General features: G+C 66.2%; 1 protein-coding gene across 3 annotated transcripts in view; it reads left to right on the top strand.

The window, feature by feature from the left end:
* Window positions 1-897: 897 nt before the first annotated feature.
* PHF21B (PHD finger protein 21B) overlaps window positions 898-15,638 on the top strand; it is a 60,095-nt gene continuing 45,354 nt past the window's right edge. The window contains exons 1-2 of one of the 3 annotated variants that reach the window (XM_036019736.1): window positions 898-1,421; window positions 2,291-2,356. In XM_036019736.1, the coding sequence (XP_035875629.1) occupies window positions 1,368-1,421; window positions 2,291-2,356 (120 nt within the window). In that variant the 5' untranslated portion in view covers window positions 898-1,367. Of the gene's footprint in view, window positions 1,422-1,960; window positions 2,100-2,290; window positions 2,357-15,638 lie in introns of those variants that run through there. The other 2 variants (XM_028532976.2, XM_028532977.2) reach the window with 2 other exon arrangements.

Genomic DNA, 15,638 nt, shown 5'->3' with positions numbered 1-15,638 from the left:
TCCGAAGTGCGGTTGCACCATTTCTCTCCAGCGTCTTTCCAACACGCCGGGACGCGCCGTCCACAGCGCACACAGCACGCAGAGGCGCGTGGACGAAGCCGGGCCTCGGCGACGGCGAGACCGGGGAATGTCAACTCGGAGGCGCGAGCGTCCTGGCCGCGGGCCTGCAGGAGCCGTAGTTGTGCTTGCTCCGGGTCACGTTGACCGGGCATGCTACGGCTTTTAACAACAGTCTCAAAAACTCCAGTGACATCTCTTGAGAGTTTAATTGTGCGTGTGGAAAAAAACCACCCCACTAGAGGAACAGCCGAGAGGTCAGTTTTCGCACAGTTTAAAGGGCCCGGGGACCGTCGGGCGGCCCGGAGTCTGGCGACGTGACCGGTTTGTCTTCCGAGTCGCCGCGCCGGTGAGCGCGGGGACCCGCGGGGCGGGCGCGCAATTCACAGCGAGCAGGAAGGCAGGCGGGTGGGAGGGGGCAGGCGGCGGGGGAGCGGGGGAGCGGGGGACAAAGCGGTCGGCGAGAGCCAGAGGGGAGAAAAAACACGAAAAACGGACATTTTCTTTCCTCCCACCGATCGGTATCTGTGACCCCGGCTTTAGGCGGGGCCCCCCCGGAGGAGGGGGAGGGGGGTGGGGGCGCCCAGTCATCCTCAGCTCGGGCCGGGGTCGGCGAGAGGAGGACCGCATCGCCGGAGCCCCGCTCAGAGCGCCCCGCCGCGGCGGTCCTGGGGCGGCGCTGCGAGTTCGCGCCCCTCCGGGTCACCACTTTTGTTCTCCGCTCTGGGCGCCGGGCCGCGGCGGCGCCGCAGTGCGCACGCGCGGGCGGGGCGGGGCGGGGCGGCCGGCTCCGGCCCCGCCCCCCGCAGCCCCCCGCCCCCCGCCCCCCGCCCCCCGCCGCCCCGGCCGGCTCCATCCGGGCACTGCCGAATTAGCATCGGGCCGAGGCACAACTTTGCCGAGACCCAGCGAGATCCAGGCGCGCGCGCCGGAGGAAATATAGTCCCTGCCGGCGGGCGGCTCCCGCGGGCAGCGGTGGCGGCGGGGCGGGCGCGCGCCGGGCGGCGCGGGGCTGCGCGGGGCTGCGCGGGGCTCCCGGCGCCCCGGGGCCATGCGCCGGGCGGCGCCGCTAGCCCGGGGACCCGGCGCAACTTGCGGGGCATCCTGAGGAGTTGGGGTGGCCGCGGGCTCTGCGCCGCGGCGCCCGGCCGCCTCTCCTCCCCCTCGCTCGAACCGCCGTCGCTTTCGGTGGTGGGGGCGGGGGCTGGTGTCCCCCCACCCCCGGGAGTCCCGGTCCGCCCCCGCGGAGCCGCGCAACTTCAGCGGAGCCCGGGCCAAAGTGAGCGCAAAGTGCAGCCCAAGTTGCCGCGATGGAGCTGCAGAGCCGGCCCGAGGCGCTCGCCGTGGAACTCGCGCGCCACCAGGTAGGCGGCCGGGCGCCCTGGGCCGGGGGCCGCGGGCTGCAGGGACCCGGCGTCGCGCTCCTCGCCGCTGGGTCTGGTGGACGGGAGGTACCGGGGGGCGCTGCCCCGGGAGCCTGCCCCCGGGGGCGGGGAAGGGGGTTGCTGCGGGACCCCGCTGGCTTCCCCTCCACCCGCCTCGTGCAGTCCCGCGCGGGGTGGCTGGGGCAAGGCCGGAGCCCCGCGGGACTCGAGCCCCGCGTCTTCCCTTTCTCCCCACGGGGTCTGCAGGACCGAGGGTGCCGGGTGGCGACCCCTCGTGAACCCGCCCCGGGGTCGGTGCGAGTGTGTCCCGACGCCCTGCGGCCCCCACCCGCGTGCAACCCCGCACAGTTTGCAAAAGTAGTTTAGGCGATTGTTGCTCAGCGAGCGGCTGCGTGGCTGCCCGAGCCCGAGCGGTATTGCGGCGTGCGCGAGTGTGTGCCGGGGAGATTAGGACGCGACTTGAATATTTATGAGCTTTGCTCCACACGGACTCGCCGTGTTTACTTGGCTCTTTGTTCCTCCCCCCTCCCCCGGCACGCACTCACACTCAGTCCACACGCACCCCGGCCTGCAAACTTGCACGGCTCGGGGCGCACCTCCGGGTGCCTCGGCTCCCGCCCCGCCCCGCGAGCTGCCCCGATGAGGCGGCAGCCACAGGTAAGCGGCCCCGCACGGTCCTGACTGCTCGGTCGCCGCGCTTTTGCGGGACGAGGCCGGGGAACTTGGGGCGCATTGCGGGCGGCCCGGCCCGCGGGGCCGCAGGGCGCGGGGCTGAGGTCCGCGGGGCTCCGGGCGCACCCGCCCCCCCAGGGCGGTCCGCCTGAGCCCACTCCTCCGTGTTTCCACAGAACGGCGACCTCAAGAAGCCGCTCCACGAGAGGCAGCCGCGGATCGCCGCGCTCAGCGACAAACGAGTAAGCGAGCCGGAGCCTGCGCCCACCCCCCACCCCCGCCCGCCCGGGTCGGGAGGAGGGGTCTCCGGGCACTTTGGCAGCACCCTAAAAAGTGCCGGCCACGGCGCCGCGCGCTCAGACTCCCCAGGGAGTCCGTGTGCCATCCTCAAAGTTACCCGCGCCCCCCCTTTTCTGGAAAGAAAGAGCCGGGTTCCCGGAGGCCGAGGGGGTAGAGCGCAGGGGCCGGAAGACAGACGCGGCACTTAAAAGGCGGCCGGCAGCCCGGCGTCCATTTTGAGTTGGTGGACATGTTTTTGGAACGTGGGCGTTTCTCCCGGCCCCGCGCCCCCGTTTCAGGCCGGCGTGTGGGTGGCGGTGGGGGGGCGGTCATTCGGGCCTGGACACCGGACTGCTCGGACGCGGTTTCTGGGTTTGGTGGCGAATCCCGTCTCCGGAAGCGTTCCTCCGGGCGCCCCCTCCCCTCACTCCTCCGGCGTCACTTTTTATTCTTGGAACCTGACGCCAGCTCCCTGGGAACAAAAGAAACGCGCCCCCGGGACCCCCCCAGTTCTGCCCCAACTTTGGTGTGCGGGAGTCGGGTGTGGATGGGGGTCCGGGGGAAGCTGCTCACGGTGAGGGCCGCGGCCGCCGACCCCCTCCCGGCCCCTCGGGGAGGAAAAGTTGTCCATTGTGACTTAGTTGCGCTGAGCTCAGCGCTCGGGGTTTCAGCACCACGAACAGATGCCGCCGCCGCCGGCCGCGCGCCCCCGCCCCCTCCCCGGCCCCGCGCGCCCCTCCCCCTCGGCTCTCCCCTCCCCTCACACGCGCTCCCGCCCGGAGAACTTTGAGAGGCGCAGCCAATGGCGCTCCCGGGGCTCCGAGGCTGGCGGGGACGGGGGCCCCGGTGCCCCTCCCCGCCGCCCCCGCCCCCCTGGCCATCGATCCCGGTTCCTTTGGAATGCCTGCCGGCCGCCGTTTTCAGCACCAAACTTGGACAGCGCCCCCGCCCCCTCCCCCAATCCCTGCCGGAGTGACCGGATCAGATGACCCCTCCCCGGAGGAATTTGTCCGGAGACCTGGAGGAGGAGGAGACTGGCGGGGGTGGCGGCGAGGGCGAGGGAGAACTCGGAGGCCGGTGCCGGTTACCAGTCTTTAAAGTTGGAAAGTGTTGGGAGGGGGCGTGCGGAAGAGGAGGGGGCCGGCGCTGCGGAAAGAAAGATGGCTGTTCCCCGCCGTGGGTCCGCGCCTGGTCGGGGGCGTCGGGCTGGACCGCAGGGCTGGGACCACGGCATTAACCCCCTTTCTGCCGGGGCCACGGCCCCCTCCCCGGCCGCGCGCGCCCGGCCTGGAGTGGAAGCTTCCATTCGCGCTGGAGGGGGGGCCCGGTGCGCGGCCCCGGCGAAGTCGGGGAGTTCGCGGGGGGAGGGGACCCGGGCTCGGCATTACCATTTTGATTGCTTTGATGCCATTTTTGGAGGGGGAGGGGTTGGAAGACCCTTCTCCGCTGAGCACAAAGATGTTTAATCACTGGGTAGAATCAAATCAGATACTTTCTTTAAAAAAAAAAAAAAAAGAAACCGCCACCAAATCCGGCACCGTGTGATAGCCGAGGGTTGCTGGACCGCTTTTCTCACCGGGTAAAGCGGCAAGTTGTTGACTCTTACGCAGCGACAGAAGATTTGAAAGAGCCAACCCAGCCATCCCGCAGCTCTCATTGCTGACAATGTCTCTTTCTGTGTCTCGTCCATGGCAACAGTTTCACTGTTCGGAGTGGCTTTTCAGAGCTGGGGTCTGCTCGTTTCTTCTGCATTGTAGCAACTATTTCAAGGCTGTTTAAATTTTTATGGTGATCGTACATGAGTAGCTATTTATTATCTGTCATACCGGAATTTCGATGAGGGCGAGAGAAACACTGGAAAATCCTGTTGGAAGGCTGCTGTTTCTCGTTCCTCGGAAGGAGCTGTCCGGCTCCAGCCTGCCTCTCTGCCTTTCAGCTTGAATGGGGAAGGATGCTTGTGAGCGACGGTACCTCCATCTTTGTGTGTGTGTGTGTGTGTGTGTGTGCGCGTGAAGAAGAAAGACAACAACAGAAACTTTTGTTCTCCGGCCTTTTCAAAATGTTTCCTTTTTAAATGACTAGACGTGACATCTGGTAAGCAGCCAGGGTTTGGCCTGGCCCGCGAACTCATGTTTGTAACTGTAAGTGTGTTGTTTTTCCTTTTCCCTTTGTGACATTTTATGTAACAAGGGCTCATAAAAGAGGGAGGGGAGGGGCCGGGGCCCGGCCGGGGCCGTGGTGCAGCATGCTAATAAAGCTGCCCGGGCTCTCCCAAGCTCCGAGGTGAAACCGTGCAGAGGTCGGCCTGGGGGATGAGTTGGGTAGACTTAACAGTCACGGGTGTCTCTTTGGGAGAGTTGGGTGACGATTGGCAGCTTGGTGGGGGAAAGGTCAATGACCTGCCTCTCGGAGGTGATGCTGGGCTGCACCCTGGCTCTGCCTGGCCACCCCGACCTGCCCGGGGGGGACGGGGGTGGAAGTGTGGAAGCAGGGGTGAACACACCGATATTTCAGAGTTCGTTTTTAACTCAACACACATGTAAAGGGAGTGCTCATTTATAGGTTTGCTTGGGGGAGAAACTCATGCCGTCTGTCGACGGAGACAGATGTGATTTTTGTGCTGCTCCTGCTTGGAGTACGGGAGGGAAAGGTTAAGTTTCAATTAAAAGTGCACACGTGGATGATGAACTGGGTAGTCGGTGAGCGGATGACCCCATTACCCACATCTGCTAGAAATACAATAGCCGCTGAGTGATATCTCTCGGCGTGCGGGGGGCATCCATTTCCCATGCATGCCCTTGGCTCAGGGCTGCTCCCCGTGACTTCCGGAAGCACAGACAGGTGTTTAGAGAGGGTTCCCAAGCACCCCTAGAAGCAGGCAGGAGGTCGTGGGTCAGAAGTGGAGAGATGCAAACTCCATGCATACAACTCCCCCGTGCCCCTGCCGTCACCAGTGGGTGGGGCATAAGCCGGAACCCCCTTCCACAGAACCCCGAGATTTGAGAGCAGTTCACATTTGTCCTTTGGAAACAGCCGCGCGTGTGGGGAGTGGGTGTGTGCCGGGTGGTGGCCCGGCCGAGAGTGGCCAGGCCGAGTTCCTGGGAGCGGCTGTGCCGGCGGCCGCATCCAGTTGTGGTTCGGGTGGAGGAGGCAGGCCCCCTCTTCTTCAACGGGGTAGGTAGGGTGCTGGAAGCTTCCATGAGTCGCTCCAGGGGGTGGAGGCCTTGAGTCCGCAGCGCGAGCAGAGAGGCAGCCACGCTTCCGTCTCGGCCGCCGAGCCGCCAGCGCTGCTGTGTGAACAGGAGACCCACCACAGACGTGGGAGCGTTTGCTCCCGCTGTGGCGCCCTCGGCACAGCGTCGGGGTGCCCCGGGCGGTGGGCATCCCCAGACCTGGACTGGGTGCCCAGCGCAGCCTCGCTGCCCGGGAGCCTGCTGCGCGAGCTGCCGCCCACGCCGGCGTGGCAGAGCCGGAGAGAGAGACGGAGACCCTGGAGGTGGACCTGGGGCCCTGCGCTCTGCTCCGCCTGTCCATTTGATGGACTCCGGGTTCCGCGGGGCCGCCCTCGAGTGCAGCAATAAAAGTACGTCTTCTTGAAAGCTGTCATGTACGGGGCGCGGGCCTGGCGCTGAATCATGTCTTCCGTGTGATTCACAAGCCGCCGCGCTGGGCCCCGGAGGAGCTCCTCCTTGGAAGTGTCCGCCGGTGGAAACCGGGCCAGGTCCCCTCCGAAAGGCCCCCCCCGCCCCCACCAGTGGTTCGCTGGCCTGCGCTGCAGGGAGCTTCTGCTCCCCGGTCCTCCCCCCAAGTCTGCTCCTGACCAGGAGGCGTCTTTTTAATGCTTCTGACCGGGGGTTTGAGACCTCCTCCTTCAAGCAGTGGCATCACCCGCTAAAGAGGAAACCCAGGCCGTTTCCCAGCGCCCCTCCGTCCATTCTCTGCGGGAGAGCGGGTGCGATGGGGAGAGGACAGGGCTGGGCCTGGCTCCGCCCACCACCACCAGAGGCCCCGGGCCCCCTCCTGCCCTCGCACAGCCATCCGCCCGGGGCCACACCTTTCCCTGAGCCCTGCTCCCGGAGCGCTGCTTCCCCTCCGTTCTCCCGCCACCCTGGCCCCCGCCCCCATCGTCTCTTAGCTGCAAAAGGGCAGCAGCCCCTCACCGTATCTGCTTAGAAAAACCAAAGCCAGCCTGGTTGAAGCACAAGCCACACAGCGCAGGCAGATGAGCTGCCCCTTTAAATAATACAACCACGTGGTTTTCACAACCATCGAGACCACCCGTTTGAGAACATTTTCATCTTGAAAAGAAACTTTTTTTAAAGATTCTATTTTATTTTAGAGACGGAAGAGAGGGAGGAAGAGAGAGAGAGAAAAACATCGATGTGTGGTTGCTGGGGGCTGTGGCCTGCAACCCAGGCAGGTGCCCTGACTGGGAATCGAACCTGCGACACTTTGGTTGGCAGCCTGCTCTCCATCCACTGAGCTACGCCAGCCAGGGCTGAAAAGAAACTTTCTGACTCTCAGCCCCTACACTCCCCACCCCCAAACTTCCGCCCGTTCACTCTCTGTCCCCGTGGAGAGGCCTGTCCTCCCCTTCCGTGTGACTGGAACCGCAGGCCGTGTGGTCTTAACATGACCGGCTTCATGCACCGAGTGTGAGGTTTCGGGGCAGGGGTCACCCATGTGGGAAGCATGTCGGCACTTCTCCCCTCCCTGTGTCTGGAGATGGCCCTGCTATCTGACAGACCGCGTCTGTCTGTCCATCCACCAGCAAGGAACCCTTGCTCGTTGCCACCGTTTGGCCCCTCCTGCCACATTCTCCACCGAACGAGTGTCTTCAACCCCGAAGGCCACTGCGGCACTCCCTCCCTCTCGGGAGGAAACCCGAGGGTCCCGGAGCCTGTGGGGGTGGCCCCGCCTACCCACCCAGCCTCTGCTGGGCCCCCTCCGCCTCCCTGGCGCCCCACGGTGCAGCCCCCCCCCCCTTGGTGGCTTCCCGGCTGCTCCTCTGCCCCTCGAACCATCCCTGCCTCTGGAGAGGGCGTGCCGTGCGGGTTCTGATCTTGCAGGGTCCTGACCCGGCTGCGGCTGCTGGCTGGACTGTTAGCTCCGTGAGCCCGGGGCTGTGTCTCCCCCCTGCACCCCCACCCCCGCCCCAGTTCTCAGGGCAGTGCCCACGGCAGCTGAGTGCTTGCTCGTGGAAGCGGCGAGGACTTGGTGCAGCCACGGCGTGAGTGAGGGTCGGCAGTGGTGGGTGCACCGGTCCTAGTGGCGGCCCTAGCCTGCGGCAGGTGTGCGACACCTGGGAGGCTTTCAAAACCGTGTGTGTGAGGAGAGAGGACTCAGAGCCAGGGGGAGCAGCAGCCCCCGCCCTAGGTGCCTCTCGAGAGAATGAGGCGTAGGTGACAGGGGCTGTGTCAGGGGCCTCAGGTGGCCCTGCCTGTGTCAGGGGCGTTCCGGAAGAGCTCTGTGGGGGTCTTGTGGTAGGAGCCTCTGCACCGTGTCTGGCCTGGGGGGTGAGGAAGGCTCCCTGGAGGAAGTGGGGAGAGGGTCCTCCAGGACACCTGGGGCTGTGGGCCGGTGGAGCCGGTGGCCAAGCCCACTCAGGGGAAACGGCCTTGGGAAACCAGGGGCCGAGGGTCTGCAGTAGAACCACGAGGGAGTGGAGGGGAGGCAGCAGAGGCAGTGGGCGGGGGCCGGAGCAGGAAGGCCTCAGAGGCTCGGGTGCGGGGCCTGGGTGTTGCCAGCAGGGGGCAGGACTGGTACTGAGGCCCAGCCCTGTCGTATGAGCTCCACGGGTGTTTGTCAGCTGCGTGGGGAGTCCTTGCGCATTCCCGTGGCAGGGCCCAGGCGTGACTTCGGGGGGAGGCTGGGGGGCCCACGGCCCTGGGTGACCAGTCTGTAACAGGCCCTGAGGGTGGGGAGACCACATGGGACCCCCTTCTGCCTCCACCTGAGCCTCTCAGAGCTGAGAAGTTAGTGGGGGGCACTTCTGGGGGCCTCCAGGAGGTGACTCCGTGGGCGTCTGCTCAGTTGGTTTAAGGAAAAAGTGTGTGTGTGTGTGTGTGTGTGTACACACCTTTGTGCGTTAGTTGTTGCATGTTCTTGACTCATTTTATTTTGACTGTGTGTAAACTACGTAATAAATGTGCTGACATATACCAGTAAACGCAGCACACCCAAAGTTTATGGTACATACGGCCGCCTGATAATGCTTTGTCCGGGGGATGTTCCTGAAGCGAGGAGGAAGGGAACTGACTACCGTTCTCTCGCCAAAGTGAACTTTTTTTTTTTTTTAAAGAGACTTTTTTTTAAAGATTTTATTTATTTATTTTTAGGGAGGGAAGGGAGGGAGGGAGGGAGAGAGAGAGAGAGAGAGAGAGAGAGACATCAATGTGCGGTTGCTGGGGGTCATGACCTGCAACCCAGGCATGTGCCCTGACTGGGAATCGAACCTGCGACACTTTGGTTCCCAGCCTGCGCTCAATCCACTGAGCCACGCCAGCCAGGCCAAAGTGAACTCTTGCCGAGGAGGGCGGCGAGCGCTGTCCTGGCCACCATCTCTGTGACGCGCGGGAGACGGAGAAGAACTCCGGCCTGAAGAAGGTTTCTGCTGGGAGAGAAACTCACGCTTGCAGGGGAAGGGCTCACAGCACAGACTCCAGAGTCAGGAAGCGTGAGCGGCCCCTCCCCGCCACCCCCTTCCCAGACATGGGGGTGAGACTGCGCGGGTTCGAGGCTGCCCTCCGTCCCGGCCGGCACGCAAACCCCTCCCACACCGTCGATGTTCCCCGTGGGTGCACTGCCCACGCGGCTCCTAGACCTGACTCGCACCCTGAGCTCCGGGTGGCCGACGTCTCCCGGGAGCGGCTGCAGTTAGTCCCGCAAACATTAACAAGCTCCCGCCCGGCCCTGGGGACGAGGGGGCGATGGGGGGTGTGGGTAGTGACAGTGGCCTCCCACCCGAGGAGGCTTCGAGGTCACCCAGTGCCTCTCGTGGGCTGTGCCCGCGGGCGTTGTCCCGCAGAGCTGGGGAGGCGGGCTCCCTGTTTGTGGGGCTTCCCGCCCCCAGACTCGGCTGGCGGCCGGCGAGACCGGCCGGTGACGGGTGCCTGGGCTGTCCCGGAGGAGGTGGCCCTGGCACCTGTGGAGACAGACTGCCCACGCAGGGCGTCGGCTCCCTGCGGCCCCCACACGCCTCACCGAGTCTGTCCCGTTCCCTCCTTGAGGTCAGTCTTGCTTAGTTGTCAGGATGGCACCGTGAGGTGGTCAGGCGGCAGGAGGGGACTTCCTGAGGTCAGGCAGCTTGGCCCGCCGGGAGGGTGCGGCAGTCACAGCCCCTGCCCGGTCCCGTCCAGCGCCCTGCGCTGCGGAGTGTAACGGGGTGGCGCCCTAACACCACGACCCCAGGGTTGCCGCCCGGCTCCCTGCACACAGCCGAGGAGCCCGGGCAAGTCACTTTGCCTCCTGGAGCTCTGGGTTCCGTCTGTAAGGCCGGTGAGCTGCCTAGACCTAGCTCCCCGCGTTGTTCAGGTGAGCGGGCTGGTGAGTGCGCAGTGGGTGGGTCTGGAGAGAACCGCGGTGGCCGGGTCTGTGACCCCAGGGAGCTCCACCCTGCACTGGGGGGAGGGGGAGGGGGGTGCAGAGCCTGTGCGCCGTGGCTGGTGCCCCCTGTTGCCCCCCATTGCTGGCGGAGGTGCCCACGCGGTGACTGTGCCGTCTTTCTCCCCTGGGTCCGAGGAGTTCGCTTCCGGATTTTAGCCCCTTAAGACGCCGCTGCTGGAGCGGTGCCGTGGTCCCAGTTCCCTTGGGCTCTTTCCGAGGGGCGCGTTCGGTCCTAATTCGGTGTTCCCGCGAGCCTCGTGGGAGCTGCTGGCTTTGGTGAGTGCCCTGCGGCTCAGCCAGCGACTCCTCCAGCACCTGTGTCTGTCCCGGAGCCGAGTCGGGGCTCGCTGCCCTGCTGTCTCGCTGACGGTGGCCTCCGCCCGTGCGCGCCGCAGCCCGCCGGCCTCTGGAAGCGCGATTGGTCCTTCTTGCGGGGGCGGGCGGGGGCGCTGTTGCGCAGGAGCAGCGTCTTGCTCCGCGCTGGTCACTGGGGGCTGGAGGGGGCCCTTTTCGGGAGGTCTGTTGGCTCAGCTTCCAACTTTGGGGGAGAGGCGGGTCTCTGGGGGGGGGGGCGTGTAGCGGGGCCACACCGTGGGTCTTCCCGCGAGTGTTTGGCATGTGCAGGGTTTCCGGGGCCGGGACCCGGGACCTGATTTCCCTTCTAGAGGCGCGCCGGTGAGAAGGCACTTAGAAACGAGAGTGACGGCGCGCCACCGGTCGGGTGGGCGTGCTGGCGCGGGCCGGCGCGCGGGGAGGCCGTGAGACAGGCACCGGGAGCTCTGTGTCCGCGGTCCGTCCTCAGCAGGTGGGACCTGGGCATTACCTGCCCCCCCATCAGCTTTCTGATCCAATGCCAGGCCCCTGGAACGGCTGGCTCGCCCGACACACAGCCCCGCGCGTAGGGGCCTGTTCCTGGTTCCCGTTCTCTCCAGGGGCGGGCTTGGGGGGCTGGGCGGGGAGGTGGGGGGTGGTTGTGGACAGCGCCCCGCTGGGAGTGGAGGCGCTGCGCTCCGGTCCGTGGCTTCCCGACCGGACCGCAGCCCCTGCGCCGGAGTGTGCGTGCGAGAGATGGCGCGCTTTCTGCACCGCCAGTAAGGTCTGGTGGCCTGTAACTCCACTGGCAAATTCAGGAGAGAGGCAGTGAGGTCGGTGCGTCAGAGACCACCGTGAAAATGATCTTCACTCCAAAGGCAAATGTCCTGGACCCCGGTAGGGGCCCTGGGTCCGCAGCCAGGCCCTGCCTCTCCCCAGGCGCCGCCGCCCACTAGCTAACCCCGGTGCGGAGTGCGCCACCTGCCGGGCGCAGGGAGGGTTCCCTGCGGTGTGGGGGGCGGAGCCGGCGGCGGGGAGGCTGGGTGGACCCCAAGCAGACTCACCTGCTCTGGGCCGCCCGCGGCGGCCTGGGGCCCCTCCGCGGGGCCGCCGCTCCTGTTGTTATTGTGACCGTGGTTGTGTTGCACTTCGGGGCGGAGGCACCTTCTTCTGACTTTGAGACGGTCCCCGTTCTCCAGAGGAGCAGACGTGCTTCACTGAGATAGTTTTTACGGGCAGTTACCCGCTCGTAGCGGTTTGCAGGGCGCGGTGCGAAATTGCTGAGGCGCCTTCGCTCTGGTGACGCCTCTGCTGCCGGTGGCACCCCCCGGGGGCTCTCGGGGGCGGATGTCCTGCGGGGTCCCGGAGGCGGGCGGCCTGTCTGGTCTCAGGTGGGCCACACTGTGTTTCCTGCTCGGCACCTGGGTGGGTCTGGTTAAAACACAGCGGAAGGGAGGATATTCATGGGGGGGGGTAATTTTCTGTCCAGGTTCCGCTGGCACCCTCAGCCCCCCAGTGCAGCAGGAGGGCAGGTGGCGGGGTCCCTGTCTCACAGCGGAGAATGCTGCTTCCCAGGCCGAGTTGCCTGGAGGAGGCCGGGTTGGGGGCGCTCCGTCGATGTTACCCTGTTGACAGTGACCCGAGGGGCGGCGTGCTGGCAGGCCCAGAGACGTCACCGCTGCGGAGAAGCAGGCGGGCACCTGCGGCTTTCTGCCGGGACAGAACCTCCGGGGGCTTCTCGCCCCTGTGCACAGGGGCACCCACAGCCAGGACGGGGTCCCGAGCTGGGCATTCGGTAGACACGAGGGCCTGCGTCCCCCCGGCTGGCCCTGAAGACCTCAAGCGCAGAGTGTGAAAGGCAGGGGGTCCTCACAGGGCACGGCCACCGGGCCCCCCTCGTCCCGGTGGCCAATCATGTCCCTGAGTGGGGACAGGGATGGCCCAGGGGACCCGGGACCCCTGGGGACTCCGGTCTCTTGGCCACACGCCGCGGCCACTCGAGAAGCCGGTTGTGGTTGTTTAAGCAGTTAAGTCCTGGGTCTTCGCCGGGGTCTTCTTTCAGGAGCTGTTTGCCCAAGAGGGTGTCCTCGGCATGGGACGTGCTGTGGTCTCATGGAAGCTGTTCTGGTGTGACAACAGGGCCACCAAGAAAGGACCGGGGACCCTGGCCGGGTGGCTCGGTGGGCTGGAGCTTCAGCCTGTAACCCAAAGGTTGCAGGTTCGATTCCCAGTCAGAGCACATGCCTGGGTTACAGGTCTGGGTGTGTATGGGAGGCAACCAGTCGATGTTTCTCTCCCCCCTTTCTCGTTCTCTTCCTCTCTCTCTAAAAGCAATGAAAAAACATCCTTGGGTGAGAACTTTTTAAAAAGAGCCCTGGGGCAGCACCTAGTGCCGCGGAGCGGCTGTGAGAGCTGTGGGGCAGCTGGCTTCCGGTTATGCACAGGAGGGGGCGGGCGATGGCGGAGGCTCACGCCAGGGCTGTCGGCTAGCGAGACGCCCCGGACCACACGGACACAGAGACGGCTCAGGAAGAGCAGGGCCGCTCCCCACCAGCCCCCCGCCCCACACCCAGCTCTGCTCCCAGAGTCTACAGGTGGGGGCCCCCCCCAAACCGAAGAAGTGCTGGGAGATGGCGGCGGGGGTCGGTGTGGGGAGAGCGGAGTGCCTGTGCACCGTCGGAGCGGGGGCAGCGGGAGTCCCTTGAGCTGGCAGGTGGGGGCCCGGGGGCGCCGGCAGGCTGTCCGTCAGGGGTGCTGCAGTCAGTCTGGGGGGAGGCCCCACGCTCCAGCAGAGGGGAGAGGGCGGGATGGAGCGGGGAGGCTGGGGTGGGCCAGGCAGGAAGGGAGCCGCGTGCCTCTTCGGTGCCACTCGGGCGGAAAGCCAATCTGCGCATGCAAATGAGCCTCCAGATGCAACTAAAGACGTACACACACTCGCGACCGTGATCCCGAGTTTAACGTGAGCTGCGGGTCGCAGGGCGACGAGCAGCGTTTCCTGCCGTCGGCGGCGCCGCCTCTTCCCCGAGGTTCTTGAGTCTCGGTGGCGATCAGCACCCAGCAGTATGCACCCGAGTCGCTTCTCGGAGCGCGCTCTCGCGGCCCGCTGCGTGCGGAGTGGAGCCCTGTCTGCCCGCCTGCCCGCCCGGCGCCCTCCTCCCGGCTGCCACTGCCAAGGGGACCCGCGCTCCAGAAGCCCCCCCCCCCGGGGCTTGTCCGGGTTTGACAGGAGAGATGGCCGCACAGTGTCAGCCATGTCAGAGGGGCCAGAGCGAAAAGGGCCCAGGGCGCGGTCCCCGCCGGGGAACAGGCGTGCCGCCAGAGGCTGCCGGGCGCTGGGGTGTGGGGCCCAGGGCACTGCAAGGGGACGGGTGGCAGAGCTCCCTGTGTCTTCTGTGTGTCCCCGGCCCTGTCAGCTGCCGTGCGTCCAGAAGAGGGCGCTCTGAGGGCCAGGGTGCCGGCAGTGGCCTGTGTGTGCCTGCTCTGGGCCAGCAAAGTGCTGGGTGCTGGGGCCGCAGCAGTGGCTGGAGGGGGCCCTTGAGACACGGCCCCAGTGTCCAAGGGGGAGACAAGTGACCAACGAGAAACGGGAGAGACGGGTGGCGGGGTGGGTCCGCAGGTGACAGGTGCCCCGACAAGGAGGAGGGCAGGTGGCCATTTTAAACAGGGCGGTTCGGCAGGGGCGTCTCTGACGAGGCTGCGGGGGCAGGGAGGGTGAGCCTGGTGGCCCCTGCAGGAAGGAAGGGTGTCCTCGTGGGAGGGGACGGCCTGTGCCACAGCCCTGGGGCGGGGCCTGGCGTTTCCGGTGGGGCCGGGGGAGAGTGAATGAGCCGGGAGCGTGAGGGCGGTGGTCTCAGAGTGGGGACAGGGCAGGGGGCTCCCATACCAGCATCACCGACCAGCAGGGACCTTCGGGGGGGTGGGGGGCGGAATTCCGACTCGAGGCTGGGAGTCGCCGGGAGGCTGACCTCCGCCCCCAGTCTGTAGGGGCCCCTGGAGCTGTCCGGTGGGGGGAGGTGACCGTTCTGAGACATTCGCCCGCCCCACCGGCCCCGGGGCAGCACCGGTGCCGTCGGGTGGACGTGTGACCGGCTGGATCTCCCCGGCCGAGACTCTGTGGTTCAGAACCGCTGCGATCTACGGGGGTTCCGACCTCATCTAACGCAGAACCGCAGACTCCGAGACGGTGGGCCCCACCCGTCCTGCCAGGGGCCCGGCCCCACGCAGCCCCTGCTGCTCGGAGTTCCCGGGAGAATCCAGAAGCCACGTGTGGCGGCAGCGGTGACTCTGGTGGCTTCCATGTGGGCGGCATGCAGATGCCTGGTCTAGATGCCGCCGGCCGCTGGGTCTGTTCCAGTGCCCATGAGCGGCAGTCCTCCATGTCACCTGTCACCTGGCTCCTCCTGCTTCTGGACAGGGCAGGGCAGGGGCCCCTCCTCCCCACTCACACGCCTTCACAGCTCCGTGCTCCTGGGCTGCCCTCGAGCAGTTCCCCGCCGCCTCCCCCTCCCCGCCCCTGGTTCCTCCTCGGTCTCACCTGCCGCCTGCACGCGGGCAGAGCGCTGGGCACACACTCGGGGTGAGTCAGAGCCCGGGACACCGGTTCCGTGCCTCCAGGCTCTCCAGAGACAAGGGGGTCTGACAGCAAGCCCGGGAATCGGGGAGGCGCGCACCTGGGGACCCGCCCCCCGGGGGGGAGCAGGTGCCCCGTGCGAGGCTGGAGGGCCGAGGCCGTTCCTGAAGAGTGCCCGGCTCTGGTTTGGAGAAGTAAGTGGGACTCAAGAATCTATTTCTGTAAATAAAACAGCCCCCCCCCCACCCCCCTCCTCTCGCCCGGAGCCCGGGCCTCGTTGAAGTCACGTTATTAACGAGTTCTGCTGAGTGGGCTTGAACGGGGGCCACGCGTGCACATCGCCGATCTAATTATAGGCGCGAGGGCCGGCACCAAATAAGCAGCCTTTAAAGGGAGAAGAGTCTGGCGGCTCGGCTTAAAGTGTCCTTTAATGAACTTCTTTGGCACTTGTATCTTAGCAACACATTTTATTACATCCTGGTGCAGCTGGACTCACGCGCGGTAATTTATCCCCCGCCCTGCCCCCCCCCACTCCGCCTGGAGGGAGGAATGCGGGCCGCCTCCCTTCCCGAGGCTGTTTGCGTCTCTTCTGCTTTGTGTAGTTGATGAAAAAGATAAACACCGGCCGGAGTGGGGACCGGGCGGGCAGGCGGGCGCTGCCGTGGTGGGGACCGTGGCCCGGGCTGAGGGTGCGTGGCCTCCCAGCGGCTCCGATGCCGGGGCCGCGGGCCACCCTGTCCCTGCGCCGGTCCTGTCCC

Source organism: Phyllostomus discolor, chromosome 2 (genome assembly GCF_004126475.2).
Source record: "Phyllostomus discolor isolate MPI-MPIP mPhyDis1 chromosome 2, mPhyDis1.pri.v3, whole genome shotgun sequence".
Lineage (NCBI taxonomy): Eukaryota > Metazoa > Chordata > Mammalia > Chiroptera > Phyllostomidae > Phyllostomus > Phyllostomus discolor.
Note: the sequence above shows the minus strand (reverse complement) of the source record. Positions and strands in the feature narration are given on the sequence as shown.